Source organism: Myotis yumanensis, unplaced genomic scaffold (genome assembly GCF_028538775.1).
Source record: "Myotis yumanensis isolate MYYU_CA2020_CCGP unplaced genomic scaffold, mMyoYum1.0.hap1 SCAF_2, whole genome shotgun sequence".
NCBI lineage: Eukaryota > Metazoa > Chordata > Mammalia > Chiroptera > Vespertilionidae > Myotis > Myotis yumanensis.
Genome location: NW_027223753.1, coordinates 32,153,626 through 32,179,871, shown reverse-complemented (window position 1 = coordinate 32,179,871; position 26,246 = coordinate 32,153,626). Strand labels below are relative to the sequence as shown.

Below are 26,246 nucleotides of genomic sequence, written 5' to 3'. Positions count from 1 at the left end.
GATTGCTCTTCAAGGGCAAGAATGGGGTCACTTCCCTCTGTGTGTCACTAGCACCCAGGACAGGGTTGAACTCAGGGGAAGGGAAGCCCTGGGCTTGGTGAAGAGACTCAAAGGAAGGAAGGAACTAAACCGCAGCTATCTGTCCAGCTGTAAATCTGTCCATACCCCTCAATCCCACACAGGTGCATACAGACATGGGCACACCCACACACATGTTCTCTCTCTCTCTCTCTCTCTCTCTCTCTCTCTCTCTCTCGTTGAAGGTCCTGGGATCGGTGACAAGCTCTTCTGAACATCATTGTTCCTTCTGGCCTTCAGATTTTTGTTTGTTTGTTTTATTTTGTGTGTGTGTGTGTGGGGGGGGTGGTTTTGGTCTGCCTGTAACCTTGGCTGCCATCTGGTGGCTGCACACTTCACAGGAAGAGCAGATTCAGTGTAGCCTTTGAACTTGAGCTTCAGGTGGGGCTCTTCCCCCTTAGGCACTGGGACCAGAGACCCTCCCATGGCTTGTCCCTAGGAACCCCTACAGCAATGGTTCTCAACCTTCTGGCCCTTTAAATACAGTTCCTCATGTTGTGACCCCCAACCATAAAATTATTTTCATTGCTACTTCATAACTGTAATGTTGCTACTATTATGAATTGTAATGTAAATATCTGGTATGCAGGATGGTCTTAGGCGACCCCTGTGAAAGGGTCGTTCGGCCGCCAAAGGGGTCGCGACCCACAGGTTGAGAACCACTGCCCTACAGGTTGTGCCAGCTCCTTTCTCCATCTTCCCATGGACTTCAAGGGCAGCTAGGCCTCCAGGGCTCCTCTTGTGACCCTTCCAGAAATTGTCTGGATGCCCAGTGGCTTCTGCCCTGGGGGATTATTTCAGAGGACACCATGTTTGCTGCAGACCTTAGCCCCCTGGAGAGGCAGGAGAGAGAGAGAGAGTTATGTCAAAGGGGATGAGTCCCAGTACGGTCCTGAGCAAAGTGGAAGATGATAGAGCCGGGACACTGCTCTAGGTTGTGCAGCCTGTGCCTCCACTCCCCAGGCCTTGCAAGCTGGCTCGGGCCTGGGTCAGCCTGCAGGGGAGGGCGCCTTTTTCTGATTCTCACAAAGGCCCAATATAGGCTAGGGAATAGCACCCAGAATGGCAGGTGCCAGAGGACAAGCAGGAATGTGTGCGGGTGACTGCATTTATGGACACATGGCATTTAGGAGCGGTGTGGCATCTACAGGCGACGGAGGAGGACAATGGGTTCTCAGTTCAGGTCTGAAGCTCAGGTGAGCAGTTAGTAATTGAGCCAGGGATTTTGCCCTCAAGTGGGAGGTTTAGAGCCCAGGTCTGGGTCAGACAGCCCGATTCAGCCGCCTTGACACTTAGTATCTGTGACCTTGGGTAAGTCAACTCCACCCCAGAGCTCTGGCTTACTCATCTGTAAATTGGGGCAGTAAATGGGGGCTATCTAATAAGAGATGTCGTGACAATGAAAAGAAACTGCACATAAAATACATAGAATAGTGCACTGGCAGGGTGGCTCAGTTGGAGCTTTGTCCTGTACACCAAAAGGTTGTGGGTTTGATTCCTAGTTAGGGAACATACCTAGGTTGCAGGTTTGTTCCCTGGTTGGAGCACATATAGGAAGCAACCAATCTCTCTCTCACTCTCTCTCTCTGTCCCCCCCCCTAAAAACAACAACAACAACAAACAAAAAACAAACACACACACACAATAAAAAAACGTCCTTTGGTGAGGATTAAAAAAAATACATAGAATAGTGTCTAGCACAGTTATCGCACAATAAATATTAGTGATTTATTTCTATTTTTATTATTATTACATGGATGCAAGACCACAGTGTGTAAGAGCTAGCAAAATCCTTAAGCCCAGCCCATTTTGCACCATGGAACCTGAAGACTTGGATGGGATGGCACTTGCCCAATTCATGTAGCAAGTCAGGGTGAGAGGCAGGCTAGAGCAGGGGTGGGCAAACTTTTTGACTCGAGGGCCACAATGGGTTCTTAAACTGGACCGGAGGGCCGGAACAAAAGCATGGATGGAGTGTTTGTGTGAACTAATATAAATTCAAAGTAAACATCATTACATAAAAGGGTACGGTCTTTTTTTCTTTTAAAGTTTTATTCATTTCAAACGGGCCGGATTCGGCCCGCGGGCTGTACTTTGCCCACAGCTGGTCTAGAGGCTCTGCATGGCTGGAGGGTACAGAATATGCTGGGCCCAGCTGCTCTCTTGGACCTTTGGAGGCAACACCACAATGGGGCTGGTTGCACAGGCTCGTTCTGCACTGCTGAGGCCGGTACAGTCTGTACACGGACTTTGCAAATGAATAACTGGGCTGTAAACCAGTTCCAGCTGTAAACTTGGGGGTGTGGGATGAGGGTGGTGAAGACAGGTACTGGAAAAGTGGGGAAAGGGTCAGGGAGGAGAGGGAACTCCAGTGGGCAGAGAAAGCTGATGGAAGCCTCTTCCATGCCCTAAGAGCTAATGTCCCGAAACAAAGGACTTCCCCCACACCCGAGCACAGTGATGGTGATTTCCACACGAAGCTGAAGGCTTCCGTATGGCTTGTAGGATGCTTTTTGACCGAAGCCCCATTCTGATCCGATCAGGTTGTGTAACTGGACCCATTGTCTTGAGGAGAAAATAAGGGGAGAGAGAGAGAGAGAGAGAGAGAGAGAGAGAGAGAGAGAGAGAAAGAGAGAGAGAAATGGGAGCTGAAGAAGAAAACAGAATGCTTACCATCACAGCCCTTACAGTCCCCTTGGAAAGCTGCATCTGGGAAAGCGGAGAGAGGCCCCTTCAAGAGTCTAAGAGAAGTGGTGGGCATTTGCTGTTTCTGACTCCATCCTTCCCACTCACTCCATGTCTTTCACACCCAACACTCTGCAGAGACTGCTCTCACCACGGGCACTACTGGTATAGTCCCATCTTCTTGTTACAAGATACAATGTCTTATTTGATCCCCTGCTCCTAACACAATAGGCTAGGAGCCATTTTTCTTGAGGAGCTGCTCCTGACCACCTGCCCTCAGCCCCCCAGGCTCCCACGTTGGTCATGGCGCTGCTCTCTGGACAACACTGTGAACTCTGGATTCGGTGAGACACAGACCTCATCTGCCCTGTGTGTCCAGCACAAGCTGGAAAAAACAGGAGGTCCCCAGTCAATACTTGTTCAAAGAATGACCTGGGGACCTCATCCACTCCATTATTTATAGTACTTCCTTTGAAGTATCAACTTCCAAATTCTCGCCTTCAGCCCCATCCCCTCCAGGACACTGTTGCCTTGTTCTCAACTCCTCAAGCACCTCGGGTCCAAAATAGAATTCCTGGACTTTCACCAACCTAAGCCCTTGTTCCTGTTAGTGGCATCTGCACCCATCCACCCAGGCCAGGGATGGATTCACACTGAAGGTCCCTCCCTTACCCCTACCACCAGCTCCCCTGCTTCCGGTTTCCATCTTGCCGGGGTTATTTTGTTTTCACTCTTGTTGAACCCTCACACCACCCCCCATCCTTCCACTAGAGAGACCTTTCCCAAACACAGCCAACCAGGGTCAGCCCTTCACACCTCCAGGCCAGTGCAGCTTAGTGGCTGTGGACATGGGCCTGAAACCAGACTGTCCTGGGCAAATCGCACTCTGCCAATTTTTCAGTGCTTGAATATGAAAACAAAGGGTGAAATTATAGCAACCGTATAGGTTTGTGGTGACGAGTAAATGAGTTAAATACGTATAGAAAGCATTTGGTAAATGTTCAGTGAGGGTTAAAAACAGCCATCATTATCTTCCTTTCAGCTTTGCCTGCACTATCTAGAATAGCCACTAGATGGCCACACTGGAGGCTTTCTGTGACTCCGCACACTTTAATCTCCCACCCGCCCCGCCCCTCCAAGGCTGTTTCACATCTCAGTGTTCACGTTCAGGGCTCATGCTTTTTCCTTCTGCGTCCTCACCTCCTTCAGGATGATTCTCTGACACCTCTTTCCCTACCACACTCACAGGGTGGACTCTGCTCTGTCTGTGAGCTCCTGGAGGACAGGGCATCCCCAGGCATCTGGCATAGTCCCAGCATAAAACAAGTGCTTGGTGTTTTTGGATGAATTAATATGCATCAACCAATTAACCTCTCTGGGTCTCAGTTTTCTTTTCCTTAAGTGAACATTTAAAAGAGAATCTACTTCATATTTTCGGTGAGAGTCCAATGTAAAGACCTGGCATCCTGTAGACCCAGGGCCACCACGCACAGCCCCCTGTCTGCCAACCACAGCCCATTACCATTGCCCACCAGCTATTGCCTTCCCTAGGCGCACTCCTGCCACCTGGCCCAGCTGAGAATATCAAAAATGTTTACTTCTTCCCAAAGCTCCTTCTTTACCAAGTAAGGTCTGGAATTAGTGTGCAAGTCGGCCAGCTGCGCTGGGTGGTTGACAGATCAGCTGAGCCCAATGGGCTCCCATTTACCTGGAAAGCACAACCGCAGCCTCTTGCCCTGAAGCCCCACCATCTCCTGAATGACCGGTCCTCCTTTTCCCCATCCACCTCAGTTCCTGTCTGGGGTCGGGTTGAAGGGCTGATTCCTGGCCACTCCCCATGGATCTCTGTATTCCGACACTGCCTCTATCTGAATGGCCCCAGTTCCTGACCCTTTCCATTAAACCTCTCAAGTAATGGCTCTTCCTTAGGACAGACTCTCAGGAGTGTAATGTCTCCATCAAAGAAGATAAGCCTTTCTGAGGGTCATGTAATGTACATGCTCACTATTGGTTTCCTAAGGGTTGAATACTTTTACATTTACTCCGTTACACCACAGTGTAAGTAGCGAGGGGGGCAGTGGATTCCAATTTGCTTTAAGGCCAAACGCTTTCTAAAAGTTTGCTTACGAAATGTATGGCTCTATTTTTTTTTTTTTTTTTGCCACAAGTTTGTTCCTATTCTTTATCTCCGCCCCCGCCCCCTCCCCTCCCCTCCCCTCCCTATTGCTTGCAATATCTTGAATAGCAACCAGGTGGCAGAGTTTACACAGTCCCTGGGAAGATGGATGCTGGTCAGGCAACCTGCCTTTTCCTGTGCAGAGGGGGGATTCTGTCCAGGTTGGGGGTCTGAGTGGAGTGGCTATTGATGGAATCCCTGGGGAGGTGTGGGTGTGGCCTTAGTAGAGAGAGCCCTGGCTGGAAGTTAGTTTTTTTGGGATTCTAAAAGCCCTGCCCTGCATCACGTTTAACTTCCATTTACTTCTTGAGGATTTCCTGTATGCTACATATTATCCAACCACCACAGAGGAAGCCTCCATCACCAGGGTTTGTGTCTTAGGGAACCGGTCGGTTTATGGAGGTCTCAAGCAGCGCAAAGCCCAAGAAAAATCTGTGTGCTCATGGGCCACCGGACAATAGTTATTAAAATGGAAGTTCGGATGGCTGATTTGTAAACCAGGTCATTGTGATGCAGGAAAGTGTGTTGACCAAGGTGGATGAGTTTGGTCTTGTTAAATTTTGCCTCCAGGAGGGATCTGGAGATGTTGGAAGAGAAGAGGTGGAACAGCATGCTCATGGATGAAATAGCTCCTGGTGAATGAGTTTACTGTTTGTCTTTTAGTCACCTGAGCACTGCCCTGGTGACTGAAGACACACTTCATAATGGTGTCCAGAGTGATTAGGAAAGGTGTTTGAAGAATTTCAGTCGTACCATGAGTGGAAAAAATATTTGGGGGCATTTGATTCAATGACAACATAAACACATAAAATGGCTGGACTCTTAATTTTCCCCAAGGTAATTAATTATTTGATGAACATATTTTTCGTGTTCAGAGGAGGAGGGTAAGTTTGACCTGTCTTGGTAGCCCAGAGAAGTCTAACTTGTATTTTCACATTCTTATATTGAAGATTCAATGGGGGGCCCTCATAAACTCGAATCCAGAAATTCTACTTCTAAGATTTATCTTACAAAACATTAAGCAAGTTTACAAAGATATTTGTTAAAAATATTCATAGCAGCATCGAGTGTGGCATTATAACGTGGCTTGGTAATAGCTTCCCCAGCTCAGGGCTTTTTCATGGGTTTTCATTGCCTCCTGGGCCCTTCAGGACCTCCCATTCAATGTGTACAAAACAACTCACCATTAACCTCCCGCTTCCCAGTCCATTTCTCCCTCTTAGACGTGTGGCAGGGACACATGGCCTCACTCATGCTCTTTCAAAGTGCCATCATTTTGCTGCTAGGAGGCCCATGAGAAAAAGTAGGGGTAGCTTCCATGATCGTCTTTCAGGTTTCAACTTATATGTCACCTTCTTAAAGAGAATTTTCTAGATAAACCAATTCAAAGTAAGTTCCCCTTGATTACTGTGTAGCTCAGCCCACTCATTTCCTCAGGGCACTTAATATAATTTGTAACTATCTGTCATTCATCTTCCATTTCGGAATACCAGCTCCATGAGGGCAGGGACCGTGTCTATTAACCCATTGAATCTCTAATGCTTATCAAAAGATCTGATATGTAGTAAGCACTTAAACATCAAATGAGTGATGAATCTGAAAATCATTAAGAAATTGCTGCCGGCTGTGGTGGCTCAGTGGTTGAGCATAGACCTATGAACCAGGAGGTCATGGTTCAATTCCCAGTCAGGGTACATGCCGGTTGCAGGCTCAATCCCCAGTAGGGGGCATGTAGGAAGCAGCCAATCAATGATTCTCTCTCATCATTGATGTTTCTACCTCTCTCTCCTTCTCCCTTCCTCTCTGAAATCATACAAATATATTTTAAAAAGAAAAAGAAAAAAAAGAAATTCATGTTCAGGCTTCACAAGAGTTGTTAGCACCAGGAAAATATGTAAGGTTATCGTGACAATATTCCAAATGAAGGCTTTGTTAGCTAATACTCAAAGCCCAGAAACCATGCAGAAAAGTTTATGTTACTTCACGAAAATGTAGAAGTTCTATATGGTAACTGACAACATAAGTATTGTTTAAAAAGGAAAATGAGAAAAATTACAAAGAACAGTTACAATCAAGGATTATTATCCATAACATATGAAGAACTGATATGAATCAATAAGGAAAAGACAACTTCATAGAAAAAGAAACATAGAAGATGCACAAATCATAGAGAACAAAACAAAAATAAACACAAATGGTCAATAAGCATGTTTTTAAAACTACAAATAAGTTAAATATCTATTAATAGGAAAATAGTTAAATAAATAATGGTACATCATGAGCCAGGATTGGGAATGAGATGTATTTTTATTAAGTGATAAAAAGCAAGAACAATATGGATATGATCCCATCTATAAGAATACGTACATACAAATGTACATATGAAATGTATAAGAAAATGTTTGAAAGGATGCATACCAAACTATTCTGTTTTTAGAAAAAGCAGCAGGATTTGCCAGGGCAGGGAGGGGTTTGCTATGTGAAATGGATTTTTAGTTTTTATTCTACATGCTTTTTCTAGTGTTGGAAATCTCTTATAGTGAGAATACATTCACGTGTTACTATGTCATTCTGAAAGCTATTTTAAAAAACAACAGAACATGAATGGAAGTCTCTTATCAAACTTCTTGGTATATAGCATTAATAGTAGCCAAAATCAAACAGAAAAGATGGGAAAATCTCTCAAAATCATATAGAAACAGACCTAGGTGACACCCTATGTCTCCTAGGAATGTTTTTGGATAACATGCAGCTCCACAGAGACCTCTATCACACCTACCCATGACCTTCCCACCATACTTTGATTCCTTTCCATGTTCTTGAATCATTAGTAGCAATTTAATTTTATAATCATTCTAGCCTGGGCTCTAACATTAGGAAATTTTTTTCAAGAACAAGTAAAGCCCATTCTTGGGTTTGAGGAGAATCTTAGGTACAACGGTAAGTGGCCTGGTGGGGTCGGGCGTAATCTTGAAGCGGAGCAGAATCATGGCAATGGCCACCTTTAACTCAGTCATGGCGAAGTGCTGCCCGATGCAGTTCCTGCAGACACCGAGAGAAAAGCAGAGATACCCGAACAAACGTTTTTCCCTCCTGACTCTGCAATACAATACTAGAAGAGCAAGTCTGATGCTCCCAGTAAAGCAACATGTTCATTCTAAATGCCATACAAACTTTTGTACTTTGGGTTTACATGGTCTCCTGAGAGAATGTGAGCCGGGAGGCCCCAATGCAAGGGTCTCCCTAACCAAGGTGGCACTTGGCATTGCTCAGAGTTATTTCTGCTGTGAGGATCTGATGGAAAACATGGCGACTGTCGTTCATATCACTGCATTTTATAATTGTGATGGGCTAAGAATGTAAGTTACAATTACACAGTGGTGTGTATTTCACACACACACACACACACACACACACACACAGATAAATACATGAGGTGAAGGATGGGGAGGAATTTTTTCACAATGAAGATGTATATGAAATCATCATGATGTCCACTTTAAAGATCTTAGAATTTTATATGTCAGGCATACATCAATAAGGCTAAAATAAAAAAAACCTTTTTCTATTATTAGAAAAAAATAAATGCAGCCCATTTGCATTGGGGGTGGACTACATTGAGCCTCTGAGCAGCTGCTTGTCTCATGGGATAGCTTTCTGAGGCATGACTACCTAGGACAGTGATGGCGAACCTATGACATGCGTGTCAGAGGTGACATGTGAACTCATTTTTTTGGTTGAGTTTTCTTTGTTAAATGGCATTTAAATATATAAAATAAATATCAAAAATATAAGTCTTTGTTTTACTATGGTTGCAAATATAAAAAAATTTTCTATATGTGACACGGCACCAGAGTTAAGTTAGGGTTTTTCAAAATGCTGACACACCGAGCTCAAAAGGTTCGCCATCACTGACCTAGGATGTGATAGAGAGGGCATTGTCCTTTGTGAAACTAACTGGCCCTCTCAGAGGTTCAACTAGGCACCAAGCTGTCCTCATGGTCAGGTGAGAAGATAGGGCTCCATGGAAGAATTTACAGAGCTGAGGGACTAAAGGAAAAATGCTGTCTCCAAGTAAACATTTTTGTATATTTTCAACAGCTTCAACTTGTCCTCACCTTGGTCCAGTTGAGAATGGTAGGAAGGAGTGGCTGTGTCTCTTATCATAATTATCCGGAGAGAACCTCAAGGGGTCAAAGACCTGAAATGAGAGGTCACCCCCAACACTATTAACACATTCTTAAGCTACTACTTTAGTACTAGTCAACCAAAATATACTGTGAACCACATATATAATTTCAAATGTTCTAGTAGTCACATTTTTAAAGGATGAAATGAATTTTAATCATGGAATTTATTTAACAGAAAATATCATTCCAATATCTACCCAATATACATAGCTATTAAGGAAATAGCTCACATTTTTGGGTACATGTTCAAAATCCAGTGTGAATTTTTTCCAGCACATCAGTTTTGACCAACCACATTTCAAGTGCTCAATAGCCTCATGTGCTAATAGCTACCACGCTGGACAGTGCAACTCTAGACCTCTGACCATGTCTGACTTTCCAAATGACTAATCTGCTACCCAGACTAAGTAAGGGGAAAGCAGAAATGCTATGGCCAGTGGTATGGTTTTCACTTTGGAGGTAAGAGAGCACCTACTTAGAAGTCAAGTCAAAATGATTGCATGATCATTGTTACTGGGATATGCAGTCCAACTTCCCCTTACATGGAACCGATCTTTAACCCTAGCAGCTTTTGTAAAAGGAAGCATCAAACATGTGTTTAAAGTTTTGAGAATATGGAATGAAGGAACTCAGGTATGCTACACCTCTTTTTTTTTGCCTCTCTAGATCCTTTTTCCTCCCTGCTTCGGGCTCTAAGAAGCTGACCCACATGTTGTTCTGTTGGGTTTGGCCAAGAAAATATATTGATAGGAGGCCTGAGGGGTGGGAGGAGAGAGAGCATTCAGGGTATTTACTTCCTGGGCCCCTACCTGCCAGGTTGTCTAAGGTGGGCTGCATGCTTGACTGACAGCCACGGCTCCTGTCTGATGGCCTTTTCCAGAAGCTCTCTCTCTCCAGGTTCGTTACCCTCTCTCCCGTGTCTCACCAGGCCAGGAAGTGGTAAGCCCTTTGGCAGTTATTTGCTCCATTTTGCTTTTTTTAAACCCTAATCCATACCTTTATCAAAAGTTCCTTCATAAAACTCTTCTCAAATTGCCCAGCATGAAGGGATACTTGATTTCCTTCCAGAACCCTGATTGTGAAATCCAGGAAAAGGGGGCTTTAGTGACCTGTATTACTACTGACCATTGGCACTCGTGCAGATATCTAGGTAAGTGCGTGGCAGAGCTTGCGGAGTAAATGGCGGCAGCAATTAGAGCAGCCCGTGTGACGTTAGGCCAATTTGTTCATTCAAAACAAAGATAAGGTAGGAATAGAGGGAAAGGACCGTTTTCCTTTAGCGGGAAAGTTCGACATTTTTGGTTTTTATGTTTATTTTTGTTTGCTGTATCATTTTCCACTTCCATGCAGCGCTAACAGGAAGTGAATTGCATGGCATTGGTTCTCTGAAGTATTTATGTGGAAGACAGTCATACCTGGGGGTTTTCCCAGACGGCAGGGTTGTGGTGAAGAGCCCAAATATTGAGAGACACGGTCACTCCTGAGAAAGGGGAGAGATAACAGAGATTGCAGGAGAAAGACTAAGCAGTGGGCTACTCCTCTACCATCTTTAGTAAGACTTTTCTTCTACAAGGACAAGAGCTAGCTCCTGGCAGAGCTCTGGGCACTGCAGCTGATGCCAGGAGTGAAGGTCCTGTGGGAAGATGACGCTTGGTGGCACCTGAGTTTTCAAAGCAATGATCTACTTAACACATGACTCTATCTTAAAGAGCGATTGGTATCACATCAAAACATGCTTATGCTTTCTGCTGCCTCTGGAAATCACTTATGCAATGATCCCTCCTTCTCCATGGGGGCACGTTCTAAGACCCCAAGTGAAACCCTGAAACTGGGGATGGTACAAAACCCTATGATGAAGTTTAATTTATAAATTAAGCCCAGTAAGATATTAACAATAATTAATTATAAAATAAGACAATTATAATAATATACTGTAATCGAAGTTATGTGAATGCCATCTCTCTTTCAAAAATCTTATTGTACTGCACTCACACTTCTTGTGATGATGTGAGATGACAAAATGCTAAACCTATTCCTGAATCTGTGTAAACATCCCTTAGTGGCAGTAAATGGCTGGGTGTCACTCATTTTAGTGGACCCTTTGCTGAAGTCTTCTTAAAACTCAATGCTCTGGCGCAACACATTGCCATCAAGCAGGACATGATTTCTGTTCATGTCTTCCACCCACAAATTTAATGCCTTTTCTATCTTAACCAAGCACTCATCACACACTGTGGCCATAAGTTTTGCAGTTTGAGGTGCGACAACAAAACTAGCACATATTTCTTTTCCTTCTTTATAATTTCACAAATAGAAAGTTCGTTTTTATGGTAGGATCGTAGCAAACTCAGCTTACAAGAACTTTCACCTTTTCTCTTTAAAAAAGCACTTATAGCTGCTCCTTGGAATATCTGAGTTGCTGGCACCACTATTCTTGTGCTTTGGGGCCATTATTAAGTAAAATAAGGGTTTCAGACCCCAGACGACTATGGGTATCTGGACCAGGGGAAATGAAAGCATGGATAAGCAGGGACTACTGTACATCTATTAATGGACGATAAAGCACCAATTGGGGACAGTTTGAGGACATAAGAACAGAGCTGTAATTCTATCATGCAAATCCAATGTCAAGTTTCTGTTGGTGCTGTTCCTATACAGAGGGTGAAGAATTTTGACAAATACTCATGTAGTTTGGAAATTCTAAAAAAAGCCACACAGGAGAGAAAATTTAGGATTATTTGGTTACCAGAATTAATTCTTGATCTATCAACAATGTCACAGTAACTGATAGGTTGTTGGCTTGTTTCCAAGGGCAAGAATAAATAGAACAATGAAGCAGATACGTGAAGGATGCCTCATGTGAGCCCACAACCTCCCAGCCACCCTGCTCAGAAACCTGTGTTGTTCTGAAGAGCCCTGGGCTCTAGGCACTGGACAGTTGCATGAACTCTAGCTCTTCTGGCTGCACACTGGGGTCCCCCAGCGGGTTTTTGGTGACACCAAAAGTATTTGAAAGGGCTTTTAAACTGCAAAACACTATAGGATTGTTTGCTAAGATCATGTTCCAAGGGAAAAATGAGATAAAATGTTTGAAGGCTCTATGTAAAATATTAAGTGCTGATCACTTATTAGGGTGATATTGTGATGACGAAGAAGCTGAAAGCTTTCCTTGGGTCTTCTAGAGAAAGATAATGGTGTTCATTTCCCATGAAGTCTCGCCTGGGTCTCAAACTCAGCCAAACAAGGATTATCTCTAAAACAATGTTCCACAATGGAAGAAAGCCTGGGTTCGGATTCTGATGACACAGGTTCTGGGCATAGTTTTGCTGCAAATGGTTATGTGCCTTTGGGAAAATCGCTGAAACCCACATCTGACCAAGACAATTGCCGGGAGCTGGTCCATCCTTGCTGCTTGACACAGTCGCTGCAGAGAAGAAACATCTGCACAGCATATGTTTCAAGGGACCTGGCGTATATGGCATACTGTTCTTAATATGTTTGCTCCCCTTCTTGGCGCTATGTGTTTTAACCAAGGTCACCTCTCCGAGAAAGGTTGTTTCCCCAGGTAGGGATTTTTCCCTGAAGTTAAGGAGGGGATAAAACCTCTTAACTAAGTGCCAGGCGGGTAGTTAATCACTTGGTGATCAACTGAACGCTGACCCCGTGCCATTCCTTCTTCGCCGACCCCACAACTGGCGCCAATCCCAGCAGGTCCAGGGGTCCCCAAAGGTGTGGACGGAAGGTTCTCCCTCCAGGATCTCAAGCCAGGAACTCCAGCCGAGTTCTGGTCAGGATCTCCAGCAAAGTTCTGGTCTCCAGCGAAGTTCTGGTTAGGATCCAGCCAAGTTCTGGTCAGGATCTCCAGCCAGGTTCTGTAGCCATGTTCTCTTGCTAGGTTCTCAATCCAGCTTCTCCAGCCAGGCTCTCCAGCCAGGTTCTAGCCAGGTTCGGTCGCCATGTTCTGTCTAGGTTCTCCAGCCAAGATCTGTAGCCAGGTTCTGTCCAGGATCTTTTGCCATGTTCTCTCGCTAGGTTCTGTCTCTAGGTTCTGTCATGGATCTCCTGCCAAGTCCTATCTCTTGGTTCTCTCTCTAGGTTCTCTGTCTCTGGGTTCTGTGTCTTGTTGTCTTGTTACATCTGTATTTATACCAGTTGATTTTAATCCTGTCAATTTCTATTCCAAAGGTTAGGGCATTTCTTTTTTTTTTTTTTTTTTTTTTTTTTTTAAATCTTTATTGTTCAGATTATTACATTTGTTCCTCTTTTTTCCCCCCATAACTCCCCTCCTTCCAGCTCCCACCCCACCCTCCACCCTCACTCCCCACCCACTGTGTTCATCCATAGGTGCATGATTTTTGTCCAGTCACTTCCCGCATCTCCCACACCCCTTTTCCCCCCAAGAATAGTTAGTCCATTCCCTTTCTATGTCCCTGATTCTATTATAATCACCAGTTCATTCTGTACATCAGGTTATTTATTCACTTGATTCTTAGATTCATTTGTTGATAGATGCATATTTGTTGTTCATAATTTGTATCTTTACCTTTTTCTTCTTCTTCCTCTTCTTAAAGGATACCTTTCAGCATTTCATATAATACTGGTTTGGTGGTGGTGAACTCCTTTAGCTTTTCCTTATCTGTGAAGCTCTTTATCTGACCTTCAATTCTGAATGATAGCTTTGCTGGATAAAGTAATCTTGGTTGTAGGTTCTTGGTATTCAGCACTTTGAATATTTCTTGCCATTCCCTTCTGGCCTGCAAAGTTTCTGTTGAGAAATCAGCTGACAGTCGTATGGGTATTCCCTTGTAGGTAATTGAGCCTCTTTCTCTTGCTGCTTTTAAGATTTTCTCTTTGTCTTTTGCTCTTGGCATTTTAATGATGATGTGTCTTGGTGTGGTCCTCTTTGGATTCCTTTTGTTTGGGGTTCTCTGCGCTTCTTGAACCTGTAAGTCCATTTCTTTCTCCAGGTGGGGGAAGTTTTCTGCCATTATTTCTTGAAATAGGTTTTCAATATCTTGCTGTCTCTGATCTTCTGGCACTCCAATAATTCTGATATTAGACTGCTTAAAGCTGTCCCAGAGGCTCCTTACACTATCTTCACACTTTCGGATTCTTTTTTCATTTTGTTTTTCCAATTGGGTGTTTTTTGACGAATCTTTGGTTTGATTCTTGAGCTCCTCTGGTCTGCTATTGGGTATAATATTCTTTATTTCAGTCCGTGTATGCTTACTTTCTAATTTCTTTATCGTAGCATCGAGGGTCTCATTAGTTTTCGTGAGGCTCTGCACAAATTTATGGCAAGGGTTAGGGCATTTCTTATCTCCATTCCAGGGAGTAAAGATTATGTAGCTTAAGTGTGATTGTTTGTAGTTAACTAAGTGCCTGGCACTTAGTTAAGGGGTTGTATCCCCTCCCTAACCTCAGGGAAAAATCCCTACCTGGGGAAACAACCTTTCTCGGAGAGGTGACCTTGGTTAAAACACATAGCGCTAAAGGGAGCAAACATATTAAGAACAGTATGCCATATACGCCAGGTCCCTTGAAACATATGCTGTACAGATGTTTCTTCTCTGCAGCGACTGTGTCAAGCAGCAAGGATGGACCGCCCCCCCGCAGACAATGCCTCCTGTGCCCCACCTTAAGCCCAGTGTCTTTTAGGATTGTCTTTTGACTTCTCCAAGAGTTGAGAAACCTACTGGTCTTTTACTGTGATCCCTAGGATCCCACAATCTCTAGCTACTTAAGAAAAGAGTGCAAAGACCTGCAGGCAAGGAGCGTCCATCTGGGAAGGTAATGGGCTGGCTGAGTTGTCTGGCCAAGCTGAAGACTGTAGGGAACAATCGGAGAGACTCCTTGATACACATTGTAGTGTATGTCATCTCGCCTAGATGGTCCCTGTGAATACAAGGGAAGAAGGGAAAGGAACTCAGACTCCACATCCAGTTTGTAAATACGGATTTCTCTTCCTACTTGATGTTTGTTCCTGGTAAATATCATCCTCATGTTAAAGTTATTTTTCCAATTGTGTATGCAACAGAATTTTAAAATGGAACTCCTTCCCAGAGGATGAAGAACCAAACAGATGCCAAATATCCTCATTACAAAGTGAGGTGCTAAAGTCCTGGAAAAGGATTTGCTAAGTAGATTTCTGAAAACCAGTTTTACAAACCTTAGCTCATTATACAAATCCAGAATGTATAAGGAATGGCTAAGGATTGAAGAGAAGAGGCTTGAGAGTTTTGATAGAAAATAAAATGCTTTCAAGAGAAGTGTTGGAATGCTGGAGCACCATGGAGAAATGGGGAGGTTCCCTCCCATGTTAAGTCAAAGGGGCTTCAAGAGGATCGGTTAGGTGATCTGATGTGTGCTCCCTGGAGTTTGGGGAGCACAGGATGGATAGAAAAAGCCATGACTGAACAGACAGAGAGAGGCAATGGAGAGCTACAGGAACGAAGCAAGAATGCTCCCATGTGTCCTGTGGGCCAATGAACTGGTCAGAGGGAGAGCTCTGGAACCAGCTTGAGGGGAACTCTAAGGACAAGAATTCCCTTGCTCCACCCTTGCAAAGTCCCTGTGAGGGAATCTCCAAGAAACCCACAGGGGCAACTATTGAGAATAAAAGGAAGCATTCGAATATTCACCAAGCTCAGAGGGCAAGATCACAACAGTACCAGCAGCTTTCTCCTTACGCTCTCTCTCTCCTGGGCCCATTTCTGGAAGGGTCAGAAACAGCAGGGGGTGCCGAAACCGGTTTGGCTCAGTGGATAGAGCGTCAGCCTGCGGACTGAAAGGTCCCAGGTTCGATTCCGGTCAAGGGCATGTACCTGGGTTGCGGGCACATCCCCAGTGGGAGATGTGCAGGAGGCAGCTGATCGATGTTACTCACTCATCGATGTTTCTAACTCTCTATCTCTCTCCCTTCCTCTCTGTAAAAAATCAATAAAATATATTAAAAAAAAAAAAAAAAAAAGAAACAGCAGGGCAGGGGAAGAGCTGGTGAATAAGAGGAAGCCAACCTTATGCCCCTTACACACCACTGGCTCCCAGACCCAAAGAAGTACTGAGCTAGGTAGAGAGAGGGTGATGCTCCAAGTGGACAGGAAATTTAAGTTTTTAATATTCCACTGGATCAGACAGCTTAATTACTGGAATAAGACTGCTCTTTTGATTTAAATCAATCAGAATATGTGAGGTTCACTCCTGATTTCACACCGGAAGAACCTACCCCACCCAGCAAATTTGAAGTGTTGGCAGGAGAAGAACAAAGTTTTTGTTATTGTTATTTTGTTTTTTAAATATATTTTTTATTGATTTCAGAGAAGAAGGGAGAAGGGGGGAGAGAGAGAGAGAGAGAGAGAGAGAGAGAGAGAGAGAGAGAGAGAGAAACATCAATTGAGAAAGAATCATTGATTGGCTGCCTCCTGCATGCCCCCCACCAGGGATGGACCCTGCAACCTAGCATGTGCCCTGACCAGGAATTGAACCGTGACGTCGTGTTTCATAAGTCGACGCTCAACCACTTAGCCACGCTGGTCGGGCAAGAACAAAGTTTTTCATTTGCACCCTCGCTAGTCAGGTTGGCTTAATAAAATGATTGCATATAGTATTTAGTCTATTTGCTCTATTGTATTTCTATTTGCTTTTCTGATTACTTATTTTGAATGCAGGCTTCGATCATTCTGTAATGTGAAATCTAAATTTTGAACACTTTCTTCCTTGAGCCCAGAATAAAAAGATTCATGTGCTCAGTCTGGAACTTGGCATACTTAAGAAAACAATGCTGTCCATCATAGCCCTGGTGTAAAAAAGAAGAGAGAAATTTTAACCCAAAGCAGAAATGGGCTAAGAAGCCAGATAAAAACACTGAACACATTTTCAGCTTTCCAGAAACTTCTTTTTGTAGTATGATTTTATTATCTGTCTAAAGGAATTATCAATTCTCAGAATGCTATGTACAAATTTCATTAAGCATAACTATAAGGCCATATCTATGCTAATAAAAGGGTAATATGTTAATTAGACCAGGAGACCTTCCGGGAGACCTTCGGACGTCCTTCTGGACAAAGCCATGGTGGCGGGGCCGAGACAGAGGCAGTTAGGAGTGATCAGGCCAGGAGGGGAGAGCAGTTGGGGGTAATCAGGCTGGCAGGGAAGGGCAGTTGGGGGCGAGCAGGCTGGAAGGGGGGGTAGTTGGGGGAGAGCAGGCCGGCAGTGGGGGGCAGTGGAGGTGATCAGGCCAGTGGGGGGGGGGGCAGTTGGGGATGAGCAGGCCAGCAGGGGGGGCAGTTGGGGACGAGCAGGCCAGCAGGCAGAGTAGTTAAGGATAATCAGGCAGGCAGACAGGTGAGCAGTTAGGAGCCAGTGATCCCGGGTTGTGAGAGGGATATCCGACTGCCAGTTTAGGCTCGATCCCTGTGAAATTGGGCCTAAACCAGCAGTCAGACATCCCCCAAGGGGTCCCAGATTGGAGAGGGTGCAGGCCGAGCTAAGGGACACCCCCCCTCCCCGTGCATGAATTTCATGTACCGGGCCACTAGTTATAGAATAAAAACATATTTATTCCCTATACTATAATTGCCATTACTCTCATTAAAACAAATGATAGTAAAAAGATCCTCTGTACTTTGTTTTCTCACCTGGGAAATATTTTTTGTTGCTTTCACATTTTACATAAACCCAATGAGAACAAGAAAGATCACTAGTTGACTTGTATATATATCTACCATAATCAAGGTTAAAACATCTAATTACTGTTGGGAGATGGTATACAGTGTTTTCAATTTCAATGAATGAATAAAAATGGCTAATCAACACTGCATTTTGTGCTATATTGATTAGACCTTTAATTTACAGTAGGAAATGACTATTATTTTTTTTATAAAAAGTGAGATCACTACTATACCCATATACATGCAAATTTTCATTTACAAATGTTCTAGTTGAGGTGACCTTTGTATTTGAAATATGTTGATTTCCCTCTAACCATGGGGCCACATTACCCTTATCATTTCTGTTTTTCTGCCTCTCTGACCAGCAAAACAATGATATGTGAAATATCTAGCTAAAATGAAGAGAGTGTTTTTTGTAAACAGCATGTTTAAGGGGAAAATTCATAACCTGGGCTTCATTAACAGCAAGATATGCTCAAGGTCTAGCGAAATGAAGTTTCCACCTGACTAACTCCTGCCCATCCTATAAGAGGTACCTTAAGCATCAGATCTTCCAGGAAGTATCCTTGAGACCCCCATGCCAGCTTAGGCACCTGTCTTCTAAGTGGTTGCTAGCACATATCTCTCACCCTTATCATGCCATTCTGCAATTATCTGTATGGGGGGTGAGCTCATTGAGGGTAGGACCCACCCCAAATCTTGCATGTAGTTTTAGTGCCTCAGTATTTGAAATGTCCTCAGTCCATATTTGCTAAACTCAACTTCAGTGTGCATCATTTAGTACTATGTTCAAAGTCCAAAGCCAATCCTGAGGAGTAAACAAGGAGACAGGAGAGACTTAAATGACACAGATGCTCATTCAGGTCTCTCAGAAGAGGAGCCCCACTTGAGCCCCACCACTCAAGCTCTAAATGCAAGTTTACAGATCAACTCCGCATTTCCAATGCACCAGAAATTGGGTGAAAGAAAGAAATAAGATGTTTCACACACTATTGCTTAGAAAAACAATGAAACATGTAACTTATGGATACATGAACCTCTTTTGCAAAAGGCAAAGGGATAGCTTTGGGCCCTCTAGAGAAAGAGAAGAATGGTAGCCTCCCTCTTCGGTTTCTACATATACATCTTTTGAAGCATTAGTCACCAAGGCGCTAGAAGAAGAAAAAAGAAAGAAAAATCCCAGGGGGAAAACAGGATGAATTGTTTAGGGATGCAGAATCTTACCAGGTGATGGAAGACCCATCCCCCACGATGTCCATGATCTCCTCCCGGCATCTCTCCTGATGCTCAGGGTTCTGAGCCAGGAGGTGGAGGAGCCAGGCAAGGCTCCCTCCTACGGTGTCTTGCCCTGCAACCATGAACGTGTTCACTTCAGCATACAGGTCAGCATCTGAGAAGCTGTTGCCATGTTCATCCTAGAAAGTACAATAGAGGTATGCAATTTCAGTTTATAGATGCTTGGAGCTCCCATCAAAATAATGGATTTAAGGAAAAAATGATCATTTCCAATACAAGTTTCAATTTTATTTTATTTTTTAAAATTTCTTTATTGACTAAGTTGTTACATATCTGTCCTTATCCCCGCATTACCCTTCATCCTCCCCACTCATGCCCTCACCCCCCTGTTGTCTGTGTCCATTGGTTAGGCCTATATGCTTGCATATAAGTCCTTTGGTTGATCTCTCCCCTTACCCTCACCCTCCCCTACTTTCCCTCTGAGGTTTGACGGTCTAATCAACGCTTCAATTTTAACTCAGTTCAACAAATACATACTTCGAGTCACACTTTGCCTAGAGCATAAAGGAGGACCAAAGCTAGAAAAGGACAGTAGACCTTGCAAAGAGTTCTTCCAATCATCCTGTCAGACTTATCCAGCACCTCATCATCAACATTTTATCAGCTTATCTGTGACCCATTTCCTTGTTTTCCTGAACTATCAGGTATCTTTATGATAGTAACCAAATCCTGTCAGATCAGTAAAAAATGTAGTCCAACCCGACTTTCTCTAATGACAAAGCTGAAGAATTCTATCTTTACCTCAGATTGTATAAAGCCAGCCCATCAATTCAAAAATATTGTTAAATTTAGTTGATCAATTTTGCATTTGTCTCCTCTTCTCCCACTCATCCACCTACCCACACAGTTAATTAGATATATGAGCAGGCTCAGAAATTTGAAAGATTTACCTGGGCAGAAAGTAAAATATCCAGAAAATCCCGAAACTTCCTATTGCCAGTTTTGCCATGCTCCGTCTCGTCCTTGAGGGCTTTCCTTCTCTCCTGGATTATCTGGTCTGTGGTATAATAATTCCCCATTATCAAAGTGACAATAAAGTAAATAAAATAAAATAAATTTTAGAGCAAGCCATGGCCCATAAATAACTTCAAATCTTGCCCAATTTCCTGAGGTCAGAGTGGGTATATCTATTAAACAGATTTAATTTTGCAGATATTTATTTTCCTATCAAATGACAATTTTTTAAAAATATATTTTATTGATTTTTTACAGAGAAGAAAGGAGAGGGATAGAGAGTTAGAAACATCGATGAGAGATAAGCATTGATCAGCTGCCTCTTGCAAACCCCCTACTGGGTATGTGCCCACAACCACGGTATATGTCCTTGACCGGAATCAAACCTGGGACCCTTTGGTCTGCAGGCCGATGCTCTATCCACTGAGCCAAACCAGTTAGGGCTCGAATGACATTTTTTGATCAAAGCTCCAAAAACCGAGGCTTTGAGTCAAGATGGCAGAATAAGTAAATGTTGTGCTTGCCTCCTTCCATTGTTACCTCAAAATAGCAATTAGTTGTAGAAAAACCACCTTTGAGAACCACCTGAACATTAGCTGACTAGAACTCCTATAATCAAGCATATGAAGAAGAAGCCATGTTGAGACTGCTAAGAGGGGTGGAGATGCAAAACGAGCTTGTCCCATATCCACATGTTGTAGTTAACAATTGGGAGGGACATGAATGGGCCAACAGCACCAAAGACTCAATTACAACAGAAGGGCTCACATAACCCATACAAGAGAACATAGCTCTCAAGTACTTAGAACACAGGTCACAAGTACTTAGCTCTTGGAGCACCTAGCACAGGTGATCAGGAAGAGTGCACTACTGAGCCCCACAGACACCTACTACAAAAGATCACAATAACAAGGAGAATCGAAGATGGCGGCATAGGTAAACACCGGAGACTGCCGCCGTGGACAACCACTTCAAAAATACAACTAAAAGTCGGAGCGGACATCAACCAGAACCACGGGAAGGCTGGCTGAGGAGAGTCTCTTCAACTAGAAGCAAAAACAACAGCATTCCGACGCTCAGCCTCAGCGGAGGCGCAGTGTGGAAAATTTAAAGGTACGGCGGTGCGGTGGTGAGGGTGCGTGCGCAAAGCGGGCTGGCGGCTGAGGGCGCGATTGTCGTTTTCAATCAGGAGCGAGTCTCAGACTCTGGGCTACAGATCCGGGCGAGTCTCTAGGGACCCAGACTCAAACGGGAGAAGCGGGACTGTCTGGCTACGGCCCCTCCGAGGTTTGCAGCGATTGCTGGGACAGAGAGGCAGAGCCCCTGGGGACGGACTGAGAGCGGCCATAGCTGCTCCCTCCCCCCGCCCTGTTGAGCCCGCCCCGCCCAAACCCTGCGCACAGCCATTTGCCGATCGCCTCAGGCAAGGGCTGGACTAGCGCCTCCCCTGAGGACTGAAGTTTTCCCACAGCTGATTTCCACAGCCAGTCGGCCTGGTGGTCAAATCCCTCTAGTGTTAACTACAACAATTAAGGCTTGGCTAGAACAAGACTGCACACAGAGACCACAAGGGGGTGCACCAAGAAAGCATAAAAGATGCGGAGACAAAAAAACATGACAGAAATGGAGGATATGGAGCTAAGAATCGCAATTTTGAGGGCTTGCCATAAATTTGTGCAGAGCCTCACGAAAACTAATGAGACCCTCGATGCTACGATAAAGAAATTAGAAAGTAAGCATACACGGACTGAAATAAAGAATATTATACCCAATAGCAGACCAGAGGAGCACAAGAATCAAAACAAAGATTCGACAAAAAACACCCAATTGGAAAAGCAAAATGAAAAAAGAATCCGAAAGTGTGAAGATAGTGTAAGGAGCCTCTGGGACAGCTTTAAGCAGACTAATATCAGAGTCATTGGAGTGCCAGAAGATGAGAGACAGCAAGATATTGAAAACCTATTTCAAGAAATAATGGCAGAAAACTTCCCCCACCTGGAGAAAGAAATGGACTTACAGGTCCAAGAAGCGCAGAGAACCCCAAACAAAAGGAACCCAAAGAGGACCACACCAAGACACATCATCATTAAAATGCCAAGAGCAAAAGACAAAGAGAAAATCTTAAAAGCAGCAAGAGAAAGAGGCTCAATTACCTACAAGGGAATACCCATACGACTGTCAGCTGATTTCTCAACAGAAACTTTGCAGGCCAGAAGGGAATGGCAAGAAATATTCAAAGTGCTGAATACCAAGAACCTACAACCAAGATTACTTTATCCAGCAAAGCTATCATTCAGAATTGAAGGTCAGATAAAGAGCTTCACAGATAAGGAAAAACTAAAGGAGTTCATCACCGCCAAACCAGTATTATATGAAATGCTGAAAGGTATCCTTTAAGAAGAGGAAGAAGAAGAAAAAGGTAAAGATACAAATTATGAACAACAAATATGCATCTATCAACAAATGAATCTAAGAATCAAGTGAATAAATAACCTGATGTACAGAATGAACTGGTGACTATAATGAATCAGGGACATAGAAAGGGAATGGACTGACTATTCTTGGGGGAAAAGGGGTGTGGGAGATGCGGGAAGTGACTGGACAAAAATCATGCACCTATGGATGAACTCAGAGGGTGGAGGGTGGGGTGGGAGCTGGAAGGAGGGGAGTTATGGGGGGAAAAAAGAGGAACAAATGTAATAATCTGAACAATAAAGATTTAAAAAAAAAAAAAAGATCACAATAACAAGGTAGGGAGACTTAGCAGATCTACCTAATACACAGAGACAAACACATACAGGCAGACAAAATGGGGAGACAAACAAATGTACCCCAAATGAAAGAACAAAAGAAATCCCCAGAAAAACAACTAAGTGAAATGGAGGCAATTATGTTCAAAACAAAGGTTATAAGGATGCTTAAGGAATTTAGGAAGAACAAGGGAGGATCTTAGTGAGACCTTAAAGAGATAGTAAGCATTAAAAAGGACATTGAAACCATAAAAAATAACTAGTCAGAAATGAAGAATACAATATCTTAAATGAAGAATATACTAGAAGGAATCAACAGCAGGTTAGATGAAGCAGAGGATAATAGTGTCAACAATAAAAATGAAGTAAAAAAGAAAAACAACTCCGAGATTTAGAGGACAAGATAATATCTAAGCACAGCAATAAAGTGCTGGCCAGTAGATGAGTGAATAAAAAAGCTGTGGTACATTTACACAATGGAATACCAGTAGGCCATAAAATAAAAATTAAAAAAAAGGAAATTTTACCCTTTGCATCAGCATGGATGGACCTGGAGAACATTATGCTAAGTGGAATAAGCCAGTCAGAGAAAGATAAATACTATATGATTTCAGTCATATGTGGAATCTAATGAACAAAAGAAACTAACAAACAAAAAAGAGAAAGACTTATAAAGGGCAAGCTGACAGCTGTTGGGGGTGAGAGAGGGTTGAGTGAGGAAAGTGGGGAAAAAATTGAGAGAGAGAGACAGAGAGAGAGAGAGAGAGAGAGAGAGAGAAAGAGAAATCCCTTCATTGATACAGACAACAGTGTGGTGATTTCTGGGGACAGGATTGCTGGGGGTAGAGAAGGTGGGTGGAAGTGGAGGAGGGAATAGGGGTGGGGGATAAATGGTGGTGGAAAAAAAACATCTTCAAGAGAGTAGATAGAGAGAAACCAAGATGGTGGCATAGGTAAACACCGGAAATTGCTGCCTCACACAACCACTTCAAAAATACAACTACAAGACAAAACAGACATCATCCAGAACCATGGGAAGGCTGGCTGAGTGGAAATTCTACAACTAGAAAAAAAGAGAAAAGCACACTGAGACTCAGAGGAGGTGTGGAAGTAAAGTGCAGAGGTACGGAGGTGCTCGAGAAAAGGGCTGACAACTGAGGACACGGTTGTCTTTTTCAATTGGGAAGGAGTCATAAGCTCCTGACTGCTCTGAACTCCAGTTCCGGGCTAGTCTCTGGGGACCCAAACTCATACGGGGAGAAACTGGACTGTCTGGCATCGGGCAGAACTCAAAGGCAGCTTTCTCTCAGAGGTGTTTGCAGCAATTACTGAGGAACACTGAGACCTGGGGCCTCTTAGGGAAGGGCTGAGGATCAGCCATAGCTGTTTGCTCTGCCCTGTTGATTCACTGAGACCCCGCCACACCCAAGCTGTGTGCAGAGGCTTTTGCATGTGAATGACTTGGGCCTTTGCATCTAAAACTACCTAACAAACTGCAGCTGGGTCAGAGAGACCCAGAACATCCAAAAGAAGGCCCAAGGCCCCACAGCAGCTTGCATTGCTTCACAGCTGGGCCTCATCTAGGCACCTCCAAACCCCAAACAAAGAAGAGGAATCTGCAGATCTCTCCATAGCTCCTGCTGGGTAACCTCAGGCAGAGGCTAAATTAGCACCTCCTTAGAAATCCAAGAGCCAGTGTACCCAGTGGTCAGAGTGGGACCATCCAGATTACAACTCCTCAGATCCATAAGGGTCACACTCAGGGGGCAGTCTCAGTGAGCACCAAAGCCCCACTGAAGCACGTCTTGCCCCATAAGGGTGTCTCCAGCACAGAAGTTCTCCCACTGTAGACATAGCTGATTCTCACAGCCAATTGGCCTGGAGGTCAATTCCTCCCAGTGATACCTACAACAATCAAGGCGTATCAACAACAAGACTGTGCACACAGCCCTCAAAGGGGTGCACCAAGAGTGTCCACCTCAAGTAATTGGGGAGGCTGAGTCACTGGGTCCTATAGGACACCTAGCACAGAAAGCCACTCTATCAACACAGGGAAGCAGCCAAAATGAGGAGACAAAGAAACAGGTCACAAATGACAGAAATGAAGGAAAGCAAACTACTGGATATAGAGTTCAAAACCACGGTTATAAGGTTACTCAAGAATCTTCTAGAAACCACCAATAAATTTAGTGAGACTCCCCATAAATCTAGTGAGACCCTCGAGGATATGAAAAAGGACCAACTAGAAATTAAGCATACACTGACTGAAATAAAGAATATTATACAGAGATCCAACAGCAGACTAGAGGATCCCAAGAATCAAGTCAAAGATTTGAAATATGAAGAAGCAAAAAACAACCAACTGGAAAAACAAAAAGAAAAAGAATCCAAAAATATGAACATAGTGTAAGGAACCTCTGGGACAACTTCAAGCGTACCAACATCCAAATTATGGGGGTGCCAGAAAAAGAGAGAGAGCAAGATATTGAAAACCTATTTGAAGAAATAATGACAGAAAACTTCCCCTACCTGGTGAAAGAAATAGACTTCCAAGTCCAGGAAGCTCAGAGAACCCCAAATAAAAGGAATCCAAAGAGGACCACACCAAGACACATCATAATTAAAATGCCAAGAGCAAAAGACAAAGAGAGAATCTTAAAAGCAGCAAGAGAAAGAGACTCAATTACCTACAAGGGAATACCCATACGACTGTCAGCTGATTTCTCAACAGAAACTTTGCAGGCCAGAAGGGAATGGCAAGAAATATTCAAAGTGATGAACACCAAGAACCTACAACCAAGATTACTTTACCCAGCAAAGCTATCATTCAGAATTGAAGGTCAGATAAAGAGCTTCACAGATAAGAAAAAGCTAAAGGAGTTCATCACCACCAAATCAGTATTATATGAAATGCTGAAAGGTATCCTTTAAGAAGAGGAAGAAGAAGAAAAAGGTAAAGATACAAATTATGAACAACAAATACATATCTATCAACAAGTGAATCTAAAAATGAAGTGAATAAATAATCTGATGAACAGAATAAACTGGTGAATATAATAGAATCAGGGGCATAGAAAGAGAGTGGACTGACAATTCTGGGTGGAAAAGGGGTGTGGGGGGTGCGGGAAGAGACTGGACAAAAATTGTACACCTATGGATGAGGATAGTGAGGGCGGTGGGGGGGGCGGTAAGGGCAGAGGGTGGGGTGGGAACCAGGTGGAGGGGAGCTATGGGGGGAAAAAAAGAGGAACAACTGAAATAATCTGAACAATAAAGATTTAATTTTAAAAAAGAGAGTAGATAGATGATAAATAGATACATAGATAGATAAAGAGATAGATAGACAGCTCTATCCTTAAAAAATAAAGTTATAGGCCTCCACCCCAAGACACATTACAATTAAAATGACAAAGGCTAGAGACAAAGAGAATCTTAAGAGTGGCAAGAG

At 43.7% G+C, this 26,246-nt stretch overlaps 1 protein-coding gene across 1 annotated transcript in view; it reads right to left on the bottom strand.

The window, feature by feature from the left end:
• Positions 1-7,233: 7,233 nt before the first annotated feature.
• The window catches only part of CYP4X1 (cytochrome P450 family 4 subfamily X member 1), a 46,654-nt gene continuing 27,641 nt past the window's right edge, over positions 7,234-26,246 (bottom strand). Inside the window, exons 7-12 of the mRNA XM_070405062.1 lie at positions 19,985-20,091; positions 19,023-19,213; positions 14,891-15,024; positions 10,545-10,609; positions 9,058-9,140; positions 7,234-7,981 (exon numbers count right to left, since the gene is read on the bottom strand). Of these exons, the coding sequence (XP_070261163.1) occupies positions 7,813-7,981; positions 9,058-9,140; positions 10,545-10,609; positions 14,891-15,024; positions 19,023-19,213; positions 19,985-20,091 (749 nt within the window). The 3' untranslated portion in view covers positions 7,234-7,812. The remainder of the gene's footprint in view (positions 7,982-9,057; positions 9,141-10,544; positions 10,610-14,890; positions 15,025-19,022; positions 19,214-19,984; positions 20,092-26,246) is intronic.